The sequence below is a fragment of the Macrotis lagotis genome, chromosome 8 (assembly GCF_037893015.1).
Source record: "Macrotis lagotis isolate mMagLag1 chromosome 8, bilby.v1.9.chrom.fasta, whole genome shotgun sequence".
Lineage (NCBI taxonomy): Eukaryota > Metazoa > Chordata > Mammalia > Peramelemorphia > Peramelidae > Macrotis > Macrotis lagotis.
Genome location: NC_133665.1, coordinates 146527343 through 146552126, shown reverse-complemented (window position 1 = coordinate 146552126; position 24784 = coordinate 146527343). Strand labels below are relative to the sequence as shown.

Below are 24784 nucleotides of genomic sequence, written 5' to 3'. Positions count from 1 at the left end.
TTAGAGAAATGCAAATTAAAACAACAATGAGGTATCATCTCATACCTATTTAGATTAGCCCAGATGAGAAAAAAGGGAAGATGATCATTGATGGAGAGGTTGTAGGAGGATTGGGACATTAATGCATTGCTGGTAGAGGTGTGAATGGATCCCACATTTCTTAAGAGCAATATGGAACTGTGCCCAAAGAACAATAAAACTGTTCATACCCTTTGTTCCGGCAATTCCAATTCTAGGTCTATATTCAGAAGAAATTATAAAAAAATGGGAAAAGTCCTACATGTTTCAAAATATTCATAGCAGCTCTTTTTGTAGTGGCAAAGAATTGGAAATTGAGAGGATGCCCATCAATTGGGGAAAGATTCAACAAGTTATGGTAAATGAATGCTATGGAATATTATGGTTCTTTAAGAAACCATAAATGATCAGATTCTAGAGCAGTGTGGAATGACTTATGTAATCTGATGCTGAGTGAAGAGAATAGAACTAAGGGAACAAGGTACACATCAACAAAATTATGAGATGAACAAATTTGATGGAAGCAATTCCTCAATATAGTCCAGAGAGCTAGGACAACATTTGACTGGTTATGGACTATATTATCCCCAACCAGAGGAAGAAAAACAAAACAAAATAAAACACACAGAAAAAAATAACAATCCTTCCAAATCTGATGAACACTTTATAGCAATCATCTCTTATGTATCTCTTTCCCTTAATCCTAATTCCTTGTGTGAAAAATTACTAATTTGCAAATATGTTTAATCAAATATGTATATAAAATGTTAACCTGACTGTTCCCTGCTGAGGGGAGAGGGGGTGAGAAAGGAGGGTGGAGGGAAGCTGCAACTTGGAAATATGCTGTACAAATGGATGAAAATAAATAAATAAATGAATAAATTTAAAAAAAAAGAATTCTCTATATCATATATAGGAAGCAGGGATATATCCACAGAGCACATAGCTAACTGCCCTGGGACCAAAAATCTAGAACTTCGAGGATTGGACTGTGATTTTGTATAACCTGTTCATTTGTCTGAACTAGTCCTCACATTTTGTCCTTTTCCTTCCTCTCCCTTGCAAGAAAAAAAAATAATAATTTTTTATTTTGTTTATTTATGTAATTTGTATTTAATCATTCACTTTATTTTAATGTTGAATTTAGCCAGGATATAAATTTTATATAATAGGGTGTTTTCATAATTCATTCCAATTCTTCTTAATTTTCCCTTACTTCATTTTTGAGGTGCTTAGGCTTGTTAAACATTTATCAATTTTCCAAACTTAAAAAGAATTTGTTTTTTAATTAATTTTCTAAACTGATTTTAATATGGAAATTGCTTTAGTTGTTTACTCTAAAAATGGTTGTATTGTCTCATTGTTATTTTCTTTTGCATTACAAAAGGAACAGATTGCCCATTTCCACCCATAAATTCTCCACAAAGATATGCCACACTCATTGGAGGTCTTGTTTTTGATCATTTAATATTTAATAATTACATGGGCATGTTGTCCATCTGTTATCCTTTTCCTTTGCTTTTAGATGAGATGAGAGCAAGTCAGGTATCAAGAAAGAATTGCAGGGGGTGGCTAGGTGGTGCAGTGGATAGAGCACCAGCCCTGGAGTTAGGAATACCTGAGTTCAAGTCCAGCCCATTGCCCTGCAAAAACTAAAAAAAAAATTGCAGAGAGTTTCAGTAGGTGACAGTTTTAAAGTCAAGGCAGAATGGTATCCCCTGAGGTTTTAGCCTTACCCTGAGGCCAAATAGCAAGAGTTTTGCCCATTTTGGATTGACTTAGATAATATCTAATGACTTTCCCCATCTCTAAAATTCTATAATTAGGCTTATGATCAAATTTAAATGCTGAATAAAGTCATCAACCAACACATATTAAATATCTGTTATTTGCAAGGCACTGTGCTACGTGTTAATGATACAAAAAAAAAAATGGAGGAGGGAAAGACCCATCTCTGAAGAGGTTCACAATCTAATGTGAAAGAAAATATGCAAACAACTATGATAAAATAATTTAGAGACAGGATCAGTTGGTTATAATTTCAGAGGGAAGTTACTGGAAAGGCATCTTACAGAAGAAGGAAGGACTTTAACTGAGAATTTAAATTCATTCACCTCTAAGAGTTAAAGAATCATTTATGGTCGATGGAAAAGGAATTTAAGAGGAAATCAGGAGCATCACCAGTATACTGAGAGTGTTCTTCCAATCAGTTTGCCAACAAGGTGGGGAGAGATAGTTCTAGATCAGCCTAAAGAAGTATACAATCAAAGTATACTATATTGTTTTAACTAATTATTTTGGATAACTAAGAGACTGCCACTGAAAAAATGCAAATAGATTAAAAAGACATTCAAAAAATTGACCTACATTGGGTTGCAACATCATCATCATCATCATCCATTTAGTGCCAACAAACAACAAATGAATTTAAAAATAATTATAATATACTGAAAAATGATAAGTACAAGGAATAAATCACAAAATTATGTGAAACCTCCTCTGGATCTTGAGGAGGTATCAGATGCATCGACTGATTTTCTAATTTTTGAATTTTTTTTCTAAGAGATGGTACCTTTCTGGTCTGGTAGTGGGGAGAGAATAATTGGAATAAATTAATTTGTGATTTTGGAGATGAAAGACCTAAGTTCTGACTACAAAACATAATGGCTTTGCCACCCAAGACAAGTTATTTAAGGTCTCAGTTCTCTCTAAGAAACTCTCTAAGACTTAAGTTTCAGAAAAGGCTGTAGTGTAAGTTCTTTTTGTTTACTAGCTGCTAAGCTGGATTTCTCTACAGAAGGAATACAAGTTTTGCCAATACCCTTTAAAATGTAGTGCCATGGTACAAAATTCCAGTCACCTAACCCCAGTTACACTGATCATTTTTAATCGCAAGTGACAGAATTAAACTTGTATTGGGTACAAGCCCCTGCATGAACTCTGTGGGTTTAAATAAGAGTGAGCATTCTGATTTTTCAAGCTTTTTATGGACCCATCAGTCAGCATATGGCGTGAAGCATAAATTGATTACTATAGTAAAAGGAATGTAAAAGATAGCATTCATAAATTGTGTTTCATATATTAGAGGGTATGAGTGTTTGCTATTTATTGCTGCTATAACACTACAGCAATAATGCATGTCATGATCATGATTGGATGCCAGCCAAAGCCAGGTCCACAAGTTTCATACTGAAAGTCACATTTCTAGATTATAAGATACATTCAGCTTGGGAAAGCATAAGCTAATGGTTTAATTAGAGATAACCATTATGAAATTTTTGTTGTTAAATTTTTTCCTGAAGCTGATTAAAAAAGTTTTATTGATGCCTTTCATTTCTGTCTTTAAAATCACCATTATCCTCACTATCCTCCAGCACCTCCCTCCCATCCTTGTTTCAGAACTCCCCCTATCACTGAGAAAACAGAGAAAAATAATCTATATAGTCCAGTATGTGCATCTGACACAATATTCAACCATACATAACCATAGTCCTCCTTGTACGTAAGGAAAGTAAAAAAAAATAGATTTCTTTATCTTATCTCTAGAACCAAGAGTCATCTTTAGAATTTCAGAGCAATTAACTTTGTATTAGTATATTTTCCTTTTTTATAATGGTAATTTTGTATGTTACTTTCTTGGTTGACTTTGCTTCACTCTTTTTCAGTTAATTATGCCTTGCACATTTGTCCAAGTTTCTTCATATTGTTCATTTCTTATCATGCAATTATATTCAGTTGCTTTCAATGTGCCACAATTTGTTCAACCATTCTCTAAACCATAGTCACTCACTTTATTTCAAGTTATTTTTACTAACATAAAAATATTGTTAAGAATATTTTGAAAGAAACTTGGCTGCCCATAGCACACTTTTGAGGAGGGACAAAATGAAAAGAGAGAAAATAGAATAAATGGAATTGGGGGAAAAATGAATGGAGGGAAATGCAATCAGCTATATCAACTATGGGGAAAAATATAGAAGCAACTTCTTATGATAAAAAGCACAATTCATCCCTGAGACAGAGCTAATGGTATCTGAATACAGACTGAAGTACAATTATTTTCTTTCAGTTTATTTTTTGTGAGAGATTTTTCTATTTTTGCGGGTAATGGGGAGGATTATATTTACCCCAAAATAAGATTATTTTAGTAATGTGAAAATAAATTTGAAAAATGCAATAAAAATAAAATAAATTTAAAAAATAAAAGAATATTTTGGCATATATGGAAGCTTTCATTCTTTTGCCTCCTTGGAGCTATAACTTTATTGATATTTTCATCATTGTATTGCTTAGATTTCCTCTTATACCCCCCCCAGTACCCACCAATCTTAAAATAGTTATCCCTTATATGAGAAATGCTTTTAAGAGGTAGAAAAGTGTGTGTGGGGGGGAAACCTAGCAAAACTAACCAAAAAATCTATGACTCTTCAAATGATTCAGAGGAGTTTTTGTATAGTTATATGATTAGTTCTTTGACATTATTATTTACTACATCATAATTAAGTTTCCATTTGGATCTATATGCTATTTTCCCCCTAAGTTGATGATGTTATGGTATATGTCAGATTGAATCTTTCTAATTCTTTTGAATTTATTCACATTTTTTTGTGTTCTGATACACAATCTGTTTTTTTTTTTACTTTTTTTTGCAAGGCAATGTTAAGTGACTTGCCCAAAGTTACACAGCTAGGTAATTATCACATGTCTGAGCTTATATTTGAACTCAAGTCCTCCTGACTCCAGATCCGGTGCTCTATCCATTGTGCTATTTAGTTGCCTCCATCATCTGTTTTTGAAATAATACTGACAATTATATTTTAACATTTCCTAATAGAAAAGACCATTTTTTCAATTATTGATTCTCTAATAATATGTTCAATTTTATATTTCATTTTTTAAGGATTTTATTTTATTAGATTTATCTACCTCTGAAAGAGGAATTGTGAAATCTGTAATTACTCTTTTGCTATCTTTGCACATTTCACTTAACTGTAATTATTGAATTTTCATAAATCTTAATTATGTAACTTGGTATATATCGATTTAATACATATATTTAATTTTCTTTGTTTCTCCTAAAGCTAATGCAATTTGGTTTTTGTCTCTATTTAGGCAACATTTAATTTTTGACCTATTCTAATAGCAGAGCAGGTTTTATTTTTCACTTAATATATAATAAATTTTATCCAGGCTTTCATTTTTACTTTGTATTTTTTAGATAGATTTCTTATACTGCAATCAATTGGGCAGAGTTATAAAATATTTAATATTTTCTTTCATTTTACTGGCTTTCTTGGTCATCACATTTAAGTTTAGGATGAGTTAGTATTCATTGTTTTTATTTTTGTATTCTTACCTCCTAATGCTTTGATTTTTTTTTTTTTAGTTTAAATCATATTTTATATTTGTTGTTTTTATATCCTCTTCCTTTCTGGTTATACTTTACCTTTTCGCCCACTCACTGAGACATTTGTTTTAGTAAATATTTAAAAGAGAAAAATATGTTTAACCAAGTCAATTAGCATTATTAATTGGGTCCTTTACCAAGAGTTTCTAAGTTCTGAAGAGAGGGAAGTTCACTTTGTCAATCTTATATATAATCCTTATAATTCTAAACTCTCAATTTTAATATTTAGTTCATCTCATTTATATTGGTGCAGACATTATACATATATTTCCCTAGTTTTACTTCAAATTACATCAGTTCATATACTTCCCTATCTTTCTCTGAATTCTTCATATTTATAATTTAATAAATTCTATTACTATATCATAACATTCATATGTTATTGTTGGCTCAGCCATTTCTTAATAATTTAGGATCTAGTCTATTTCAACTTCTTTGATATTTCATTGTTTTGATTTGAAAATTTTGATAAATATATATGTTGTTTCTTTTTCTCTTTTATCTCCCACTCTAATGGCCAAGTAGAAGAATATTTAAAACAAGGCTTTGAAAATTAGTAACATTTTTAATGCAAATTATTTTCTGCAATGGGTGAGCCACTACACAACATCTTCAGTTGTGTATTATGGTTTATATACTTCCATGGCCCTTCAAATAAGAGTAAATGAGTGAATGAAAAGAAATTATTTGTGAAACACTTTTTTTAGTACCAGGCCCTATGTTAAAGAATGGAGATTGAAAGATTTAAAAATAGATTCTCTATTCTCAAGTTATATGCAAAAGCAAGTTTCAACATTCACTTTTAAAACTTTGAGTTTGAATTATCTCCCTTCTCCCCAACCCAATTCTCCCCATAGTGAAAGCAATTTATTTGATATAGGTTAAAAATATAAAGTCATGAAAAACATTATCACAATAGTCATGCTGCAAAAGTAAATATAGCTTTCCTCACAAAAAAGAGAAACCTAAAGTATTTTTCAATCTGTATTCAGAACTATCAGCTCTGTCTTTGGAATACATAGTAATCTTTATCATAAGTCCTTCAAACTTGGGTCTTGGGTCACAGTATTGCTATGAAAAGGTAAGTCATTCACAGCTGATCATTCTACAACACTGCTATTATAATTTATATAGATTTCTCATTGCATCTGCTCATGTTAAGTTTTTTTACTGAGAGCATTTTGTTAATCATTTCTTATAAAATAATTGCATTTCATCTTAATCACTTACCATAATTTGTTCACCTATTTCCTGATGTGCAATACCTCAATTTCCATATTGTTATGAAGAATTGTTGAATCCTTTCACAACTATTCTCACAGTGCATTAATGTCTCATTTTACCTATAACCCCTCCAACATTTGTCATTTTCTCTTTCTGTCCTATTAGCCAGTCTAATAGGTGGAAGGTAGTACCTCAGAACTATTATAACCCACATTTTTCCGTTCAATAGGGAGTGAGGAGATTTTTTTTTTTAAATGGTATAACTAGATAGCATTAATAACCTCATTTGAAAACTTCATATCTTTGGAGTAATTATCTATTGGGGAATGGTTCTTATTTTTTTATAAATTTGACTCAGTTCTCTATGTGTGAGAAATGAGGTCTTTATCTCCTATCTGTTTCCTCTAGTAGGGAAAGATAGATTTCAATGCCAAATGGAGTGTGTGTGTTCTTTCCTCTCCAAGGCAATTCTGATGAGAGTTAAGTCTCACTCAATCTCCCTCCCTCCTCTTAAACTCCACTGCAAAAAGTTTGTCCTTGCCTCTTTTATGTAAAGTAACTTACCCTTTCCTTTTCTTCTAGTACATTCATTTCTCAACCATTAACTCCATCTTTTTAATATAGTATACCTTTAAATTCAACTTCCACTTTCTAAGTATCTAGATATTCCTTCTAATTGTCCTAGTAAATGAAAATGTTCATATGAGTTATCAGTATCCTCTTTCCATGCAGGAATATAAGAAGTTCACCATCATTAAGTCCTTTATGATTTGCCTTTCCTCTTTACCTTTTTATGATTCACTTCAGTTTTGTATATGAAGATCAAATTTTCTCTTCAGCTCTGGTCATTTCATCGAGAAAGTCTGAAAGTTTTCTCTCTCACTGAATGTCTTTCTTAGCCTAATGAATGACTATGTACTGTGGTTGATTCTTGATTGTAGCACAAGCTCTTTTGTCTCCTGAAATATCATATGATCCCTTAATGAAGAAGCTAATAAATCTTGATGTATCCTGACTGCGGTTCCACTATCTTTGAATTGTTTCTTTCTGAAGGCATTCAATATTTTCTCCTTGGCTTGAGAGCTCTGAAAAGGCTATAGAATTCCTGACAGTTTTCATTTTGGGATCTCTTTCAGGAGGTGAATGGTGAATTCTTTAAATTTCTATTTTGTCTGCTGCTGGGAAGTTTTCCTTAATGATTTTTTTTTGAGAAATGGTATCTAGGTTCTCTTTTTGGTCAAGGCTTTCAGATAGTCTGATAATTTTTAAATTATCATTCCTGGATCTGTGTCCAGGTCAATTGTTTCTCCAATGAGATATTTAACATTTTCTTCTAGTTTTTCATTCCTTTGATTTGATTTTATTGTTTCTTGATTTCTCACAAAGTCAAAAATTGCCTTTGCTCTATTCTATATTTTAAGGAATTATTTTCTTCAGTGAACTTTTTCACCTACTCTTTCATTTGGCCATTTCTTCTCTAGCTCATTATATAAATGATGAAACTGAAGTAAACAGGATTAAGTAACTTGCCTACATTAGCAAATATAGTAAATAGCTGAGAACAGATCTAACTTGGGAACATGAATCACCCTAACTTCAGACTGTTTATTCACTGAACCATCTTGCTTTAGTGGGAACAATGACTATTATTATATTTTGCTTGTCATCTTTGCTAATTTGTCGAATGTAAGGTGAAACCTCACAGTTATTTTGATTTACATTTACCTAAATATTAATGATTTGACAGAGGCTTTCACATGATTTTTTAATGCAATTCTTTTCAGAACTGTTTATCTCATTCCACTTTTACTCAGCACTTATTCCCTAGGATTAGTTTTGCTTGTACTAATTTGACATTAGTTTATTCCTATATTTTCCCACTTATTCCTCTTTCCCTTTTTTCCCCTAGTTGTTCAGCTGATGCTTTCTTTTGTTTTTTAAGTATTCCTCTCTTTTCTTCTCTCTATTCTTTTCTTTTTTGGGGAGGGGGGGTTTTTGATATTCCTCAAAACATCAGTTCATGAAGAATTCAATGAACTGTGTTGATAATTACTCTGTATCCCAAACCATGAGTTGCTATCTCATATTTCTGTATCATAAGTCCCAATACTTTTTGTTATTCATTTTTTATTTGATTTGATTTTTATTTTTTTATTCCAGCTACATGCAAAAGCAAGTTTCAACATTTAATTCCAAAACCTTGAGTTTCAAATTCTCTCCCTTCCTCCCACCCCATTACCCTCATTGGAAAACCAAGTCACTTAGTGAGGTTACTTGGTGAAATGTCTAGCCATAAAACACATTACTACAATAACCATATTATAAAAGTAATAGTCCCCCCCCAACTAATAAAAAGAAAACTCAAAAGAAAGGGAGAAAAGAAAGTGTGCTTTAGTCTATATTGATACTTGAATCCTTTTTTTTTTGGGTCATGACTTTCAGGTAGACCGATAATTTTTAAGGTATCTCTTCCAGATTTATTTTCCAGGTCAATTGTTTTTTCATTGAGATATTTCACATTATCTTTAAGTTTTTCTTTTTTTCTTTTTGGTTTGTTTTATGTTTCTTGATTTTTCACAAATTCATCAACTTCCCCTATCTCTATTCTACATCTGAAGGAATTTTTTCTTTAGTGAGCTTTTGAATCTCCTTTACCATCTGGCCAATTCTGCTTTTTAAATTCATTCTTCTCCTCATTGGTCTTGTGGGCTACTTTTTCCATTTGACCCAAACTTGTTTTTAAGATATAATATTCTTCAGAAATTTTTTGCATCTCCCTCACTAGTCTGCTGACTTGATTTTACTGCATCAATCTCATTTCTCTTCCCAGTTTATCCCCTACTTCTTTTACTTGATTTTCAAAATCTTTTTTGAGCTCTTCCTTAACCTGAGACAAATTCAATTTTTCTTGGAACTTTTGGACTTAGAAGCTTTGAATTTGGTATCTTCTTTATGTGTATTTTGATCGTCCATATGACCAAAGAAATTATCTATGGTCAGATTTTTCTTCTTCTGTTGTTTGCTCATTTTTCCTAGCCTATGCCTTGATTTTAACTCTTTGTTAAGGGGAATCTCTGCTTCTTAGGGTAGACGTGAAATAAAAAAGAACTTTTGAGGGTTTTTGCAGCTGTTTTCAGAGATACCCCCAGGAACCTCATTTCCTTCAGGTGAGAAGCTATGACTGCTCTCCTGACCTGTGGTCTGGTCTTGGGTAAGCAATAGCACTCCCCTCTGCCCTAGAATTGTGAGGAGGGTACCTCATCCACTATGGCAATAAGGGGCCCCAGACTCGAACTTGGATCTAGGTAAAGAAACAAAGCCCTGCCCCAGGGATAGCAGAGAAATCTCTGCAGTCTACCCAGTCCCCTCACCATCCATGAGCTGAATACTCTGGAAGCAGTTTCTGGGTATCTCCCTGCCAGGTGTTTCCTAGGCTTACTCCTGGTTCACAGAAACTGGGTCTGTTCTGACCAAGTTCCCCTCTCACTCTAGTGTGACAGAGTTTCCCTGCTGAGCTTCCCCATCATCCTTGGCCATCCTTGGACTGAGAATTCTGGAAGCCATCACTGCTGCCACAGACCCAGTACCCCCAGGCACCCAGGCATTATGCCTTCGTTCTGTTCCCAGATGGCTGGAGCCAGTTTGCTCATGAGGACCCAGGCTCTGCCGTGGACCCAGACTCTGCTGCGGACCCTTTCTAACCCTCATATAGAATAGACCCTTCAGGTGGATCTGCCAAGTTGTCTTGGACTGCAAAATTATTTCACTCAGTCTTTTTGTGGGTTCTGTCATTCCAGAATTTGATTAGAGTCATTATTTAAAAGTATTTGGAGTGTTTGAGGGAGAGCTTGTGAGCATTCCTGCCTTTACCATCTTGGCTCTGCCTCCCTACTCATACTTCTTAATGCCAACCTATCACTCCAGTGTTTTTGTGTACCTTTACACAACTCTGGACAGTAGTTATCATCTAATGGCTATGTACTTCTCTTGCAGTGATTCAGTCATGAGAATAACTATTTTTACTTACATTCTTTCTTCTCAGATTCCCATTTCTTCACCACCAAACCCATTATTAGGTCCTTTCCTTTCCCCCTTCACCCCACTAACACAGATAACATACTTAAATGCCACCTTTCATTTTTCTTTCTAAGGAAAAATCATCTTCCCATTTCTCCACATCTACTTCCCTTGATCCTTCTCAGACCATGTTCTCCTATATCCCCTAGGGTTATCAAAGAAGTGGGGAAAAATTGCAGCTTTTCTCTGTCTACATCCAGTCAAAAGAGGGTGTACATTTACATTCTCCTATGATATTACTTCCGGGCCCCACTCTTGAAAGACTGACTGCTATATTATTTCCTACTAGGCTCCATGTTATATGCATTGTAGCATGTTGCCTATTTGGTATATTTTTGATGTTATTATTATTATTATTATTATTATTATTATTATTATTATTATTGCTTTGATGACCTTTAGAGAGTACAGGAAACTAAGTGGTATGGTGGATTAAGTGCCAGACCTGGAGTCAGAAAGGCCTGAGTTCAAATCTGGACTCATAGGTTTGCTAGTTGTGTGACTCTGGATGGTTTAACTTCTGTCTGCTTCATTTCACTTTTTTGTAAAAGAGGTATAAAAATAACATCTACTTCCCGGGGTGGTTGTGAGAGTATAATGTGATAGCATTTTTAAAGTACTTTGCAAACCTTCCATTGATATATAAATACTAATTATTTTCTAAAGTAAAATTATAGATCCTTTTTCCATAGGGATTTAAAAAAAATTTGCTTCTCCTTTAATGTATGCCTACTTATTATATTATATTATGATCTTTACATAATTCTTATTTTTGTCTTCTTTCATCTTTCTTCTTCTTCTTTTCATTTTGTAAGTCTCACAATTGAGAGTTAACCATGTACTCTTTTCTTCATTATTATTCTTGTATTCCAGTATTTTGTCGATTTTCCTACATGCATGTTTTCTCCTGCTCAGATCCCTAATGTTAGTTTTGTAGATCCCTGATAGGGATATGTGGAGCTCCTGTATTAACTGTATTTCAAGAGGATCCATTGCACTTGGGCCTCTTATTCCCTTTTCCCTTGGACATGGATATGATTTTCACTTTTTCTAGCTATGGTCTTCTATGGTTTCTCCTCCCTCCCATAGCTTCAGTTCCTTCCCTTTACATGATTAGGAGAATGCATTTTCTATCTTTTGCAAAATGTCATAGCATGGGAATTCAGACAGAATTATCTTTATGATTACTCTATGAAACATAGCCTCATTGAGTGTTGGGTGCTTTCAGATTTTGTTGAGTATAATAAGGGTATCAGCTTAGGAACTTTAAGTGTTTCATGTTGGGAGATAATTTCAGAGAATTTTACCTTCTACAGATTTTCTGTTTTCTTACCTTGTTGATGCAACTGTAATTACCATAGATTTGCCATGTATTTTTCAAATTTTCAGGTTGTTCAAATGAGACAATTACATTGCAAGTATCTACTTTTCCATCTTCCCAATCATGTGAGACAAATCATCTGCTCCTTTGGTTTTTGATTGACATAGAGAGAATGCATAGTTATTAAGAAAAAAACAAAGAAAATAGTAGTTGTGGATGGTATTTCTAGCTCTGAATTCTCATTGAACTTTCCCCTTTTCCCATTTAGGTTTTGATACATACTTTACATCACGTACACTAGAAAACAACAGAAGAAATGTGTGGTTTGCAGAGTACTGGGAAGAAAACTTCAACTGCAAGTTGACAATTAGCGGGTCCAAAAAAGAAGACACAGATCGAAAATGCACAGGTAATCTTATTCTCTTTGTCCTTCTCCTGCTTCTCTATGCTGCTTGCATTGAAATGTTGGTCTAACTGACAGAAGGAAGCTTGGCTGGAGACAAATTGAATGACTAAATTGAATTTTATTAGATTTCACAGAAAAATGGAGCAGCGACATAAGTCTTGCTGAACAAGAGGACTAGCAATAGGGGGAAAATCTTTTCATTTTGTTTTTCTCTTCATAGTTGACAATCACCATTTGATTCTACTAATTTTTTGAAGAGGTCAACTGAATTTGAATGCTTTTTTTGATAAATGCTGTTATAGTTAGGACTGTGAAGTAATTTTCTCATTGCTTACAACCTGTGTCAAATTCTACATCTCTACGTTTCACCAATATTAAGCATTATCTATATGATTAATTCAGCAATTTGTTCAGATACCATAGTGAATAGAGTGCAAGATTTGGAATAAAGAGGGGCAGCTAGGTGATGCAGTTGGATAGAGCACCGACCCTGGAGTCAGGAGGACCTGAGTTCAAATCTGGCCTCAGACACTTAATAATTACCTAGCTGTTTGGCCTTGGGCAAGGCACTTAACCCCATTGCCTTCCTAAAACCTAAAAAACCTAAAAAACAAACTTGGAATAAAGAAAAGATGGATTTCAATCCTAACTCCACATCCATGAACAAGTCATTTTACCTCTCTCAGTCTCAGTTTCCTCATTTATAAAATGGAATGTTTTAAGGATCAAATGAAATAATGTATGTCAAGTGCTTGGGAGATATTGATGATAGAATAATAGTCAAATTAAATATAGTAACTAGTGATAAAATATTTATCAGTATGCTAATTACTTCCTAGTTTTATAGGACTTGTCCGAGTGAATGTTCCACTGGAACTGGAATAAAAAACCTATGGTTATCTCCTTTTTGCAGTGAGACATATGAGTAAGCCTTTAGAGGAAGACAAAGTAATGATGTTAATAAAAGGGAGAACCAGCTTTCTATTTTATTTAGAATCTTATAGATTGGTGGGTTCTTTTTATTTTGGGGGGTATATATTGTTATTTGCTTATCTTTAAACTAACCACAGCATTTTTAATTTTGAAAAAAATTTTGCAATGTCAGTTCTGCATTGGGACAAATTTCTGAAGTGCCTTCTATTGATTATAATTTCAGTAATTAGTATATTTTTGTACTGTTATTCTGCAAAGATTGGTTTTCTCTTAGTAATAACATATATTAAGGCATATAAAGCCACTTTTAAAGTTCTCTCACTGGATTTTCATAACTCATAACTACGCTATGCTTATATTATCTGTTTTATAGATGAACAATCTGAGACTCTAAAACTGAAATCTTCCTGACTTTTAAGTCCATTCAATAGCATAATTCCTACTTCATTAAACATTTATTTAATATCTGAAATGTGACCAGGTGGAGCAACTGATAATGTCCTAGATCTGAAGTCAGGAGATCCTGACTTCAAATTCAACCTCAGATATATGGCCTTTATATTTGACACTGGACAAGTTATTGAACTTCTTGCCTGAGCTTTGTCATCTGTAAAATGGAGATAACAATAGCATCTACTTTTCAGTGTTTTTTTGAGGGTAAAAGGCATAACATTTGGAAAATATCTTGTCAATTTTAAAGGGCTATATAAATGCCAGCTATTATTATTATTATTGTTATTATCATTATCATTATTATTAATTTGCTTTTTACAAGGCCCTGTGTAAGACATTCTGGGCCAACAGAAGGTTATTAAGACAAAATATTTTCCCTCAAGCAAATGTGGGAGACAATGATACCTTGTGATGAATACCAAAAGAAAGGTACAGATACTTACAAGTAATCAAGCATTTTAAAAAATATATGAATAATATTCATCATGTATTCTTCATTTACTTGTATATTGCTTTGTACCACTCCTTTTTGCTTCTAGAAAAAATGGAAAATATTATTTTCCCCCTATAATAGCTCTATGCAACACAAACAGATTTTAATTTAATACCTATACCTATGATCTGTTTGTTTTTTCTCTGCATGATACCATAATCCAACATATATTAGATCAAATATTTATATTTATTTTTTCATATTTAATTTATATAGAGAGCACTTATTTCAGTTATCTGTATGCTGTGTGTTGATAATTGATAGTTTTCTGTCTTGCAATGTAGACAAAACCATTAAAATTATTGCAGAGGTAGAAAGAAAACAATTCTGACAGTTAGAGATCTTCATGTTAGACTTGGTACTGTGACTTAATTTTAGGCTCTTAAGAGTTGTTATTTTTTTTGACATCACAGAGACTCATTTTCCAGAGTTCAAACCTGACCTCAAACATTAAATTAACTGTGTGAGTTAACTGCTGAACAAGTCATAGAACCATTTTTGCCTCAGTTTCCTCATCTGTAAAATGACTTGGAGAAGGAAAGGACAAACCACTCCTGCATCTTTGCCAACAAAACCCCAAATGTCATCAAGAATCAGACACAACTGAAATGACCGAACAGCCAAACTTTTTATTATATAATAAATAGAGGATGATTCTCATGGTCAAGGAGACAGTCTCAAGTTTATTCCAATGCACATGATTTTTGCCTATTTGACCATTAACAAATCAGTTCTCTTTTAGATTTTTAAATTACCTACCTGGTACTGACCTGCATTGATAAATGGAATTTCTTCATCAAGATTTCCTTTATTCAAAGAAATCCCAAATCCAGTACATTTTCATCCCATCTCAGTCCATCCCATCTTATCCCATTCCAATTCCTGAAGCAATCATAAAATAAAAATAAATACCTTGAATTTCAAAAAAATAGAAAACATTTATTTTCCCTTTTCACACACTTTTCATTTCATATACTCTAAGGTTACCCTCAAACACATTTGCTAAAACAAGTAAATCTCCAAATGAATTGTCTTTTATCATTATCTCCAGCCACTACACTAAAAGAAATCACATATCCTTTAAGTGTTCATGCCTTAATTTTCTCTAATGTGCAAATAACTAGATTCCTTTGTTATTGACCTTATGCACATGAGCTTTTGATCTGTGTACTTGTCTAAACCCAACTGCCAATTAAACAGAGCTTCATATTTTGATTGGGAAAATTGAGTAAGACCTTTCTTTTGGAGATTCCTCTGTATATAAATTTCAGAGAAAGAAAGATATTCATAAGTAGTTGGGCAAGAGGCTTTTCTTGGGGGGTGTTGAGACGGTGAAGGATAAATCAATTCACTTGCTTAAGTGAGGCCATTGATACTAAGGCGAATATCCTTGCTTAAGAAAATGGGATGGGGGGGACTAGGTGGCACCATGGATAAAGCATCAGCCCTGGAGTCAGGACTACCTGGATTCAAATATGGTCTCAGACACTTAATAATTTCCTAACTGTGTGGCCTTGGGCAAGCCACTTAACCCCCTTGCCTTGCAAAAACCTAAGAAAATAATGGGATGAATGAAGGAATTAATTGATGAAAGAGGTTTTGAGGAGCTTAGGTTTAAGGATAAGACCACTTGAGAAAAACAAGACTGCCAGGATAACCACAAAATTCATAGAATCTTGACTTTGAGTTATATTTATGTCTTATCCAGTCCCTTTAATTATTTTATGGGTGAGGAAAATATGATCTAGAGAGACTTAAATGACTTACTTAAGGTCATTCCATCTGTCATCACCAACATCATACTCAAACAAAAGATAATTTTTTACCAAGACTATAAAGAAATCCGCAGATTCATCATTGTATATTGCAGATGTGATCTGAAATGGGGATAGAACCTCTGACATATCAGGATGCTTCTCTTTTTCAGTATGATGAAAAAGATCCCTTCTTCCTATTAGTATTCTCTTACTTCCTATTGTCTCTTGATTTTGATTTTTCAAATGATTTGTTACTTACTCCTCAGTATGAGGACATGAGTGGCTACTAGTAAAATTACATCTTGTATATGACTAACCATGGCTCCCGAAAACCAATGATGATGCATCATACCTACCTCTTGATACAAAAATGATGAACTCAGACTATATAATAGACATTTATTTTTTATAAAATTAATATAATTTTTTGTTTTCCAATTATATACCATGGTAGTATCTACCAATCATTTTTTGCAAGGTTTTGAATTTTCAATTTCCCCCCCCCACTCCTTTCTTTCTTCCCTCCCCCTGACAGAAGGAAATCTGATATAGTTTTTACATTTGTTTACCTGATATCTATAGGTAAAAATTGAATGCACTGAGAGAAAAAACATATCCTTACATAAGAAATAAAATTTTAGAGGTAGAAAATTATATAATGTATAAGATAACTTTTTAAAAATTGAAGATAATAATCTTTGCTCTTCCTTTAAACTCCATGGTTCCTTCTTTAGATACAGTTGGTATTCTTTATCACAGATCCGATAAAATTTTCCCTGATCATTGTACTGATAGAGTGAGCATGTCTATCAAGGTTAATCATCATCCCATGTTGTTGTTAGGGTATACAATGTTCTTCTGGTTCTACATATCTCACTCAACATCAATTCATACAAATCTTTCCAGGTTTCTCTGAATTCCTATCCCTCCTGATTTCGAAAAATATAATAAATAGTGTTCCATCACATACACATACCACAATTTGTTCAGCCTTTCCCCAATTGATGGACATCCCTTCAATTTCCAATTGTTTGCCATTACAAACAGATTTGCTATGAATATTTTTGTACATGTGGGTTTTCTGCCTTTTTTTCATGATCTCTTCAGGACATAGACCCAATAGTTGTATTGCTGGATTAAAGGGTATGCATAGTTTTACTGTCCTTTGGGCATAATTCCAAATTGCTTTCCAGAAGTGTTGGATCAATTCACAGATCCACCAATAGTGCATTGTTATCCCACATTTCCCACATCCCTTCCAACATTGATCATTGTCCTTTCTGATCATAATGGTCAATCTAATAGGGGTGAGGTAGTACCTTAGAGATGTTTTAATTTGCATTTCTCTAATCAGTAATGTTTTAAAGAAATTTTTCATATGATTATAAGTAGCATTGATTTCCTCATCTGAAAATTGCCTTTGCATATACTTTGACCATTTGTCAATTGGGGAATGACTTGTTTTTTGATAAATTTGACTCAGTCCTTTATATATTTTAGAAATGAATCCTTTACAACATTAGATGTAAAAATTGTTTCCCAATTAACTACAATTCTTTTGATATTGGTAAGAATGGTTTTGTTTGTGCAAAAGCTTTTTAATTTAATGTAATCAAAGTTATCCAGCATTTTTTTTTGTTTTTTTGCAAGGCAGTAGGGTTAAGTGACTTGCTCAAGTTCATGTAGCTAGGCAATTATTAGGTGTCTGAGGTTGGATTTGAACTCAGGAACTCCTGACTCCAGGGCCAGTGCTCTATCCACTGCACCACCTAGCCACCCAATTCAGTATGATTTTTTATATTGCTCTCTATCTCTTCCTTGCTTATAAACTGCTCCTATTTCCACAAATATGACAGATAAATTATTCCTTGTTCTCCTAATTTGCTTATATTATTATCTTTTATAAGCATCTATTTTTTGACATGACCAATGTGGAAATTATTTTTAGCGTATTTGTTAGAATATTTGTTAAAAAGTGATATTCTTTTCTTTTTTTTCCAAAGGTGATAGATGGGAAGGATGCAAAATAGATTTTTGTTAATTGAAAAAAATTAAAAGAAAGACTATAACTCTAAGGTGGAAGACTGAACTCAGTCAATCACAAACAGTAATTTATACCTCAGTTCAATTTCCCCAGAAATGTCTTCATGTGAAGGGGAAATTTGAGAGGAAAAGATGGAGAATCAGATACTTCTGATGAAAGGGGTAGGTTAGGATTGGGTGTGACCTTTATAGGTGGAATGAAGAGGGAGGGAGTAAGTGATAAGGAAGAAAGCCAATGAATGTCAGAGAAAATTTTACCTTCTTCACAATTTTCCATTAAACTAATTCTGCATGAACTCACAGGGATAGAGACCTCATCCATGCCCCTTAATATTATTCATATATACTGAAACTAACAACCAAAGAACAGTCTGTCATTTCCCTTAAAAATTTTGGGCAGGGAAATTTATAAGTTCTCTTTGATTATCCTTCCCAGGGCTTTCCTACCCTGGCATTCTTCCTACAGCCTATACCCTATCATTTCAAATATCTTGGCTGAGATGTATGCCTAGCTTTGATAACAGAGAATTCAGTACACCTCTTACCCAGTTATTGATGCCTGAATGAATATTGAAGATGGTGGGCAAAAAACAATGAATAAAAAGCCAGGAAGTATTAGCAGGGAGCTAAGATGCAGTGATCAAATGATAGCCAGGTATTGGCAGGTTGGATTATTATCAATGGTGCAATGTTATATTATCATCTGACTTGTGTGCCTAGGCTTTCCAAACTCTTTTCTAGCCTCAATGTTTCCTTTCCCACAGTTGTTTCTTTTTTGTCTGAATTTCAGGGGAAACAGCAGTCAGTAGTCAGAATTCCATTAGATTCTGGAAGATGTTGGTCATGCCCTTCTCTACTTCTAGAAAAATATTTAGGAGAAGGACTTAAGCAAATGTTTGACTGGTTGATAAAGCAAACTTTTATTTTCAAATTTTTTCTTCTAAAAAATTTTGCCCTTGGTTAGCAGGCCCCTAAAAATATCTTGTACTTCATAATTTGAAGTGTAAATTGTGTTATTATTTGTTATTGAACCTGTAACTTAGATAAACATTACCTCTTCTAATTGTCTCCTGGCAACAAATTGTACAACCGCTGAGAGCAATGTTCAAATTCTTACAAGTTGCAATTGAAGATTGGGTCATAATGACAGTACAAGCAAATTCTGAGAATCAGAGCATTTCAGAGTTAGTAGAGAAATCAGCACCTTCTCTTTCCATATTGGAGATGGGTAGATGGAGAAGTTTTCTATAACAAACACAAGAAGTAATTATCCAGCTTCTGTTGGAAGACCTCTAGGAAAAGCAAAGCTCACTTCTAGAGGCAGCCCATTTCATTTTTGACTAGTTCAAGCTGTTTGTTTTTTTTTTAACCTCAAACTTAATAAACCTTTCTGATTATTCTACCCATTGTTCCTTGTTCTGTCCTGTAAAACTAAAACAGAAGAAAGAAGGTTTTAAATTGACCTAGAAGACCTTAACAACTTGAAAATAAACCTTATCCTATGCCTTTTCTTCTCTAGCATAAACATCCCTACCCTCACTGATTGATTCTCAAGTGGTGGAAAAGTTAATTTTCTTATAATCCTTGTTGCTTGCCTCTGGACATTTTCTAGTTTGCATTCTGAAAGGATATGTTCTACCTGGAGCAGAATCCAATAGGACTATTTTTCTGTACCACTGGAAGGAGGGGTAGGATATAACTTGGAATTTGTTGTTTGTTCTTAATTTTTGAAGAAGACTGTGATATTAGGGAGGTGATGTCATGACAAACACATAAATTAGATTTTAGTGAAGGGGTGCTGTGATAAGTCACCACCCTCACTTTCTCCTCCAGAATCATCTTGGTCCAGTGGTCAGATATAAATCAGAATACTGGAGATGACCTTGGGTATGATGCTATCAGGGTTTAAGTGACTTGCCTAGGGTGACACCACCTTGGAGCTAGATTGTTCAGTGAATCAAGTACTGGCCTTAGTGTCAGGAAAAGAGGAGTTCAAATTCAACCTCAGACACATATCAGCTGTGCGACCCTGGACAAGTCACTTAACCCTGATTGAGCAGCATCCAGGTCTGTCTCAAGTCATCTTGATCCATATCTTGGAGGGAAAAGTGAGGCTAGTACAGTACTCCCTCACTCAAATCCAATTCATGTACTTGTCAAGGCATCTCCTCTAATGTCATGGTCTTCTTCAAAAGTGAAAGACAAATATTATTATTATTATTAGCCTTGAATTTATTGTATACCTGGAGGATGACGTTTGTAGTCCTCCTGCCACAGCATGGTGAATGATGTCTGGCACAGGAATCAGGTAGATTTTGGAAAATATAGTCCTCTATATTGGTCATATATCCCTGAAATCTCATCAAGAGTATTTTCCATACTTTAGACCCTTTCCTAATGATGTTGTAGCTGTTGATCTTGGAAGCTGCTGATGCTTTCTTAGTTGCTTAATTTTAGTAAAAGTCCTACCATTAGGCTTTTCCAATTGGGTGAAATCTTCCTTTGTTTGACAACACTTACATTGTTGATCTATGAATGAGTTTGAAATTTGTACATTCTGTACTAATTATTTATATTTTATGTGATATAAAGTCCCTTTCCTGGATTCCTATGTTGAGTCCCAGTTCTGGACTCCTTCAATCTTCCCCAGGCCAGCAATGGAGGAGTGGGGATAAGGATAACAAGGGAGACAAGTATTCCATCAAGATCTCCAAGTGCTCCAAGTGCTTGGTTTATTTACCAGAATACAAGTGCTTAAATATCCTTCCCAGACCCTAATCCACTTCCATTTCTATGGTACCTTAGTAAAATAAGGTTCTGTTGCTCAAAGGCACAAGGTGAAGATAATTTACAATATTACCACACATAACAGTCTCTAACAATGTGATGGTCTCATAGAGGATATTAATCTTTAAAAAACTATCTTTGCAATTAAATATTTGTATCCTGCAAATCAATATAACTAACTCTTGACTTTCTCACCAAAGAAGAAAGGAATGGGCAGTCAGCCTTCAAACCTTTAGTCATCTCCCCCACTCAGTTATTGTCCTTTATGGGAGAACACCTAGAGAGGATAAATTCTTTTCCTAAAACGCCAACTCCTTAATCAAAAATTGGCTGTACATTGCAAAACAAAGAAAACATAAGTTTGTATATTTTTCTTGACCCTCCTCTTGAGAGGTACTAAAAAGTGAGGGGAAAGAGAGAAGGGGAGGAGGACTTAGTTTGTGTCACTCAGAGCTTGTGTTAGACTGGTTAGAAATGAGTCCTTTACAACATTAGATGTAAAAATTGTTTCCCAATTAACTACAATTCTTTTGATATTGGTAAGAATGGTTTTGTTTGTGCAAAAGCCTTTTAATTTAATGTAATCAAAGTTATCCAGCATTTTTTTTTGTTTTTTTGCAAGGCAGTAGGGTTAAGTGACTTGCTCAAGTTCATGTAGCTAGGCAATTATTAAGTGTCTGAGGTTGGATTTGAACTCAGGAACTCCTGACTCCAGGGCCAGTGCTCTATCCACTGCACCACCTAGCCACCCCAATTCAGTATGATTTTTTTATATTGCTCTCTATCTCTTCCTTGCTTATAAACTGCTCCTATTTCCACAAATATGACAGATAAATTATTCCTTGTTTGAGATTGAGATAGTGATCTCAATTTCTGCTAATTATTTATTAAAAGGACCCACTGTGAATCCAATAAGTTGAAGTCAGGCTTTCCATATAAAGTATGATTGTTTGTGGTGTGGTTAATTATCTTTGATTAATTGCTTTCAGTTAATTTGGAGCTGGTTTTTGACATTATATTCATATTTATGTCTACAATAAAACTAAATTTACTCAGTGACTGCATTTAGTCACTCTATGCATCTTTATTTGATACTGGGTGTTGCCTCACATATCTCTAAGGCTAATATACTTCCCACATTTTAGATATATTTTTAAAAGAACATCAAATATCTTAAAAATAATCCTACACCCAGATTTATCATATCCTTCCTCTGACTCAGCTTTTGTTCCTGACTTCAGTTTCTTGAATGTTTTTTTTTCCTTTTCTGTACATGATTCATTGAAATCCAAGGGTAGTAGTTTTACTATTATATTCAATGAGAATAGATTACCATAGATGCAGAAATGGATATTTCCTTGTACATTTATTTATTTATTATTCTAATTCCTGGATTATCTAAGAAATGAAATCAAGTAATATGAGTTAGCAAAGTTAACTGCCAGGCTGTGATAGTTGATATTCTTCTCTACTGTTGCATACTATTTGGGAAACTGATATTGCTAGTCATCTTCTTTCATACTTGCCCATAACCAATGAATAGACAACATTTATTGATTCCTTATTGTGTGCCAAACTATATACACAAGAGGCTAATTCTGTTGAAGGAGACAACATATTTATCTAGCAATTCATGGAATAAATGCAAAGTAGTATTGGGGAGAAAGAATGTTTTTTAGTTGTCTTTTTTTGTATGCTATTTTATTTTTCCAATTCTGTGCAAAGATAGTTTTAAACATTCATCCTTTTGTAAGCTATTGAGGTTCCAAAATGTTCCTATTTCCCTTCCCACTTTCTATGATAATGAATAATAGAATACATGTACAATTATATTTAGCACATTTCCACATTAGACATGTAAAAGAAGAATGAAAAGAAGAAAAAAACAAGTTAAAAAAGAGAAAATAAAATGTTTTCTTCTGTGCTCAGATTATATAGTTTTGTTTGTTTTGTTTTTTCCCCTCTGGATGTGGATGACATTTTCCTTTACATGTATTTTAGAACTGTCTTTGATCATTGAACTGAGAGAGAATTAAGTCCATCATTATTGACAATTCCAGTAACTGTTAATGTGTACAATGTTCTGAGGGGTGGCTAGGTGGCTTAGTGGATAGGGCACCGGCCCTGGAGTCAGGAGTACCTAAGTTGAAATCTGGCATCAGACATTTAATAATTACCTAGCTGTGTGGCCTTGGGCAAGCCACTTAACCCCATTGACTTGCAAAAGCCTAAAATTGTGTACAATGTTCTTCTGGTTCTGCTCACTTTACTCATCGTTAGTTCATGTGAGTCCTTCCAAACTTTTTCAAAATCTACCCATTCAAGATTTCTTTCTGAAAAATATTACTCCATCAAATTCATTTCACATAATCTGTTCAGTTATTCCTCAACTGATGGGCATTCCTTCAATTTCGAATTCTTTCTCATTAAAGAAGCTGCTATAAATTGTTTTGTAATGTGGTCTTTTCTTGATCTCTTTGGGTTACTGACCTAGTAGTGATATTACTAGATCAAGGCTACACATAGTTTTATTACCCTTTGACCATAGTTCCAAATGGCTTTCCAGGATGTTTGTATCAGTTCAGAAATACATCAATGATGCATTAATGTCTGGGGGGAGAAAATCTTTGCAGAAAATTAGTAAAATCTACATGTAGAATGTAGCATTTGAGCTACGTTTGGCAAAATTACTTTTACTCTAAGCAGAAATTAGTTAAAGGGTTAGAGATGGAAAGTGGCAAATATTGAAGGGGTTATATGAAAATTGGGAGATTAAAGCACTATTGGTGGAATTGTGAGATGGTCAAAACATTCTGAGGAGCAATTTGCCATAATTCATAAAATGCTATAAAATGTTCATACCATTTGACCCAGCAATACCAAAACTATTTTTATTCCAAAGTGATTTTTTTTAAAGAAAGGAAAGATCTTTGTGTATAAACATTTATAGATTTTTTTGGTAGTGGCAAAGAAATGAAAATTAAGTTAATGCTCATCAGTTAGGAGATGCCTAAACAAGTTGTGGTCTATAATTTTGATTAAATCTTATATTGTGTTCTAAGAAATGATGAGGACTTCCAGGGTAGTGTCAAAATGATGGCACAAAGCTAGGAAGGTCCCTGCCCTTTTTCTGAAAGAAATTTAAATGAAGCCTATACATAAATCCTAAATGTAAAGATCCCACCAGAAAAAGAATGAAATGAATTCTCATCTCAAGATATCATGGAGGGCTGTATACAGGGGTATAGCCCAGCATAGGCAGAAGAGGTGGAAATCTAGCAGGAAGTTCTTTAGAGCACTGGTCAGGCTAAGACTCTATAAGCAAATGTTGCAATAACAGTGCTTGAAGACTAAGTTACAGCCCTCAGAATGCAAGTGAAACAAATGTAACTGAGTTGGGTTAACCCAATATTGCTGCACAGGCAGTACCTTGACCAGTGGAAAGCCACTACAAAGGAGGGAACAAACTGACACATAAACAGTGCCATAGGCCAAGTGATAAGCCAATGACCAGATCTGGACAATAGCACAAAAAACTTGGGACTATACTCCATGAACCCTAAGAGCAGAGTTCAACAATGAAAATGAACAAAATAACAAAAAAAGCTATTATTCTGATGCAGACTATAAAAATACCATCTCAGAAGAGGAAAACAGTGACAAAATACCAATATATGAAGTCTCAAAGAAGTTTATGAATTGGCTTCAAATCTTGAAAGACCTCTTGGAAAAAACCCACAAAGAATTTTAAAAAACAAAGAGAGCTATAAGAAAAATAGAGAAAATAGAGTTATGCAGGAGAATTATGAAAAATTGACTGAAGAAATCAACTCTATTAAAATAAAAAATGACCAACTAGAAAAAA

The 24784-nt window shown here is 33.8% G+C and overlaps 1 protein-coding gene across 3 annotated transcripts in view; it reads left to right on the top strand.

Annotated features, from left to right (window-relative positions):
* The window catches only part of GRM7 (glutamate metabotropic receptor 7), a 1085204-nt gene that overhangs the window by 609193 nt on the left and 451227 nt on the right, over window positions 1–24784 (top strand). For all 3 annotated transcript variants that reach the window (XM_074196076.1, XM_074196078.1, XM_074196077.1), the window contains one exon: window positions 12316–12456. In XM_074196076.1, coding sequence (XP_074052177.1) covers window positions 12316–12456 — 141 coding nt within the window. The remainder of the gene's footprint in view (window positions 1–12315; window positions 12457–24784) is intronic.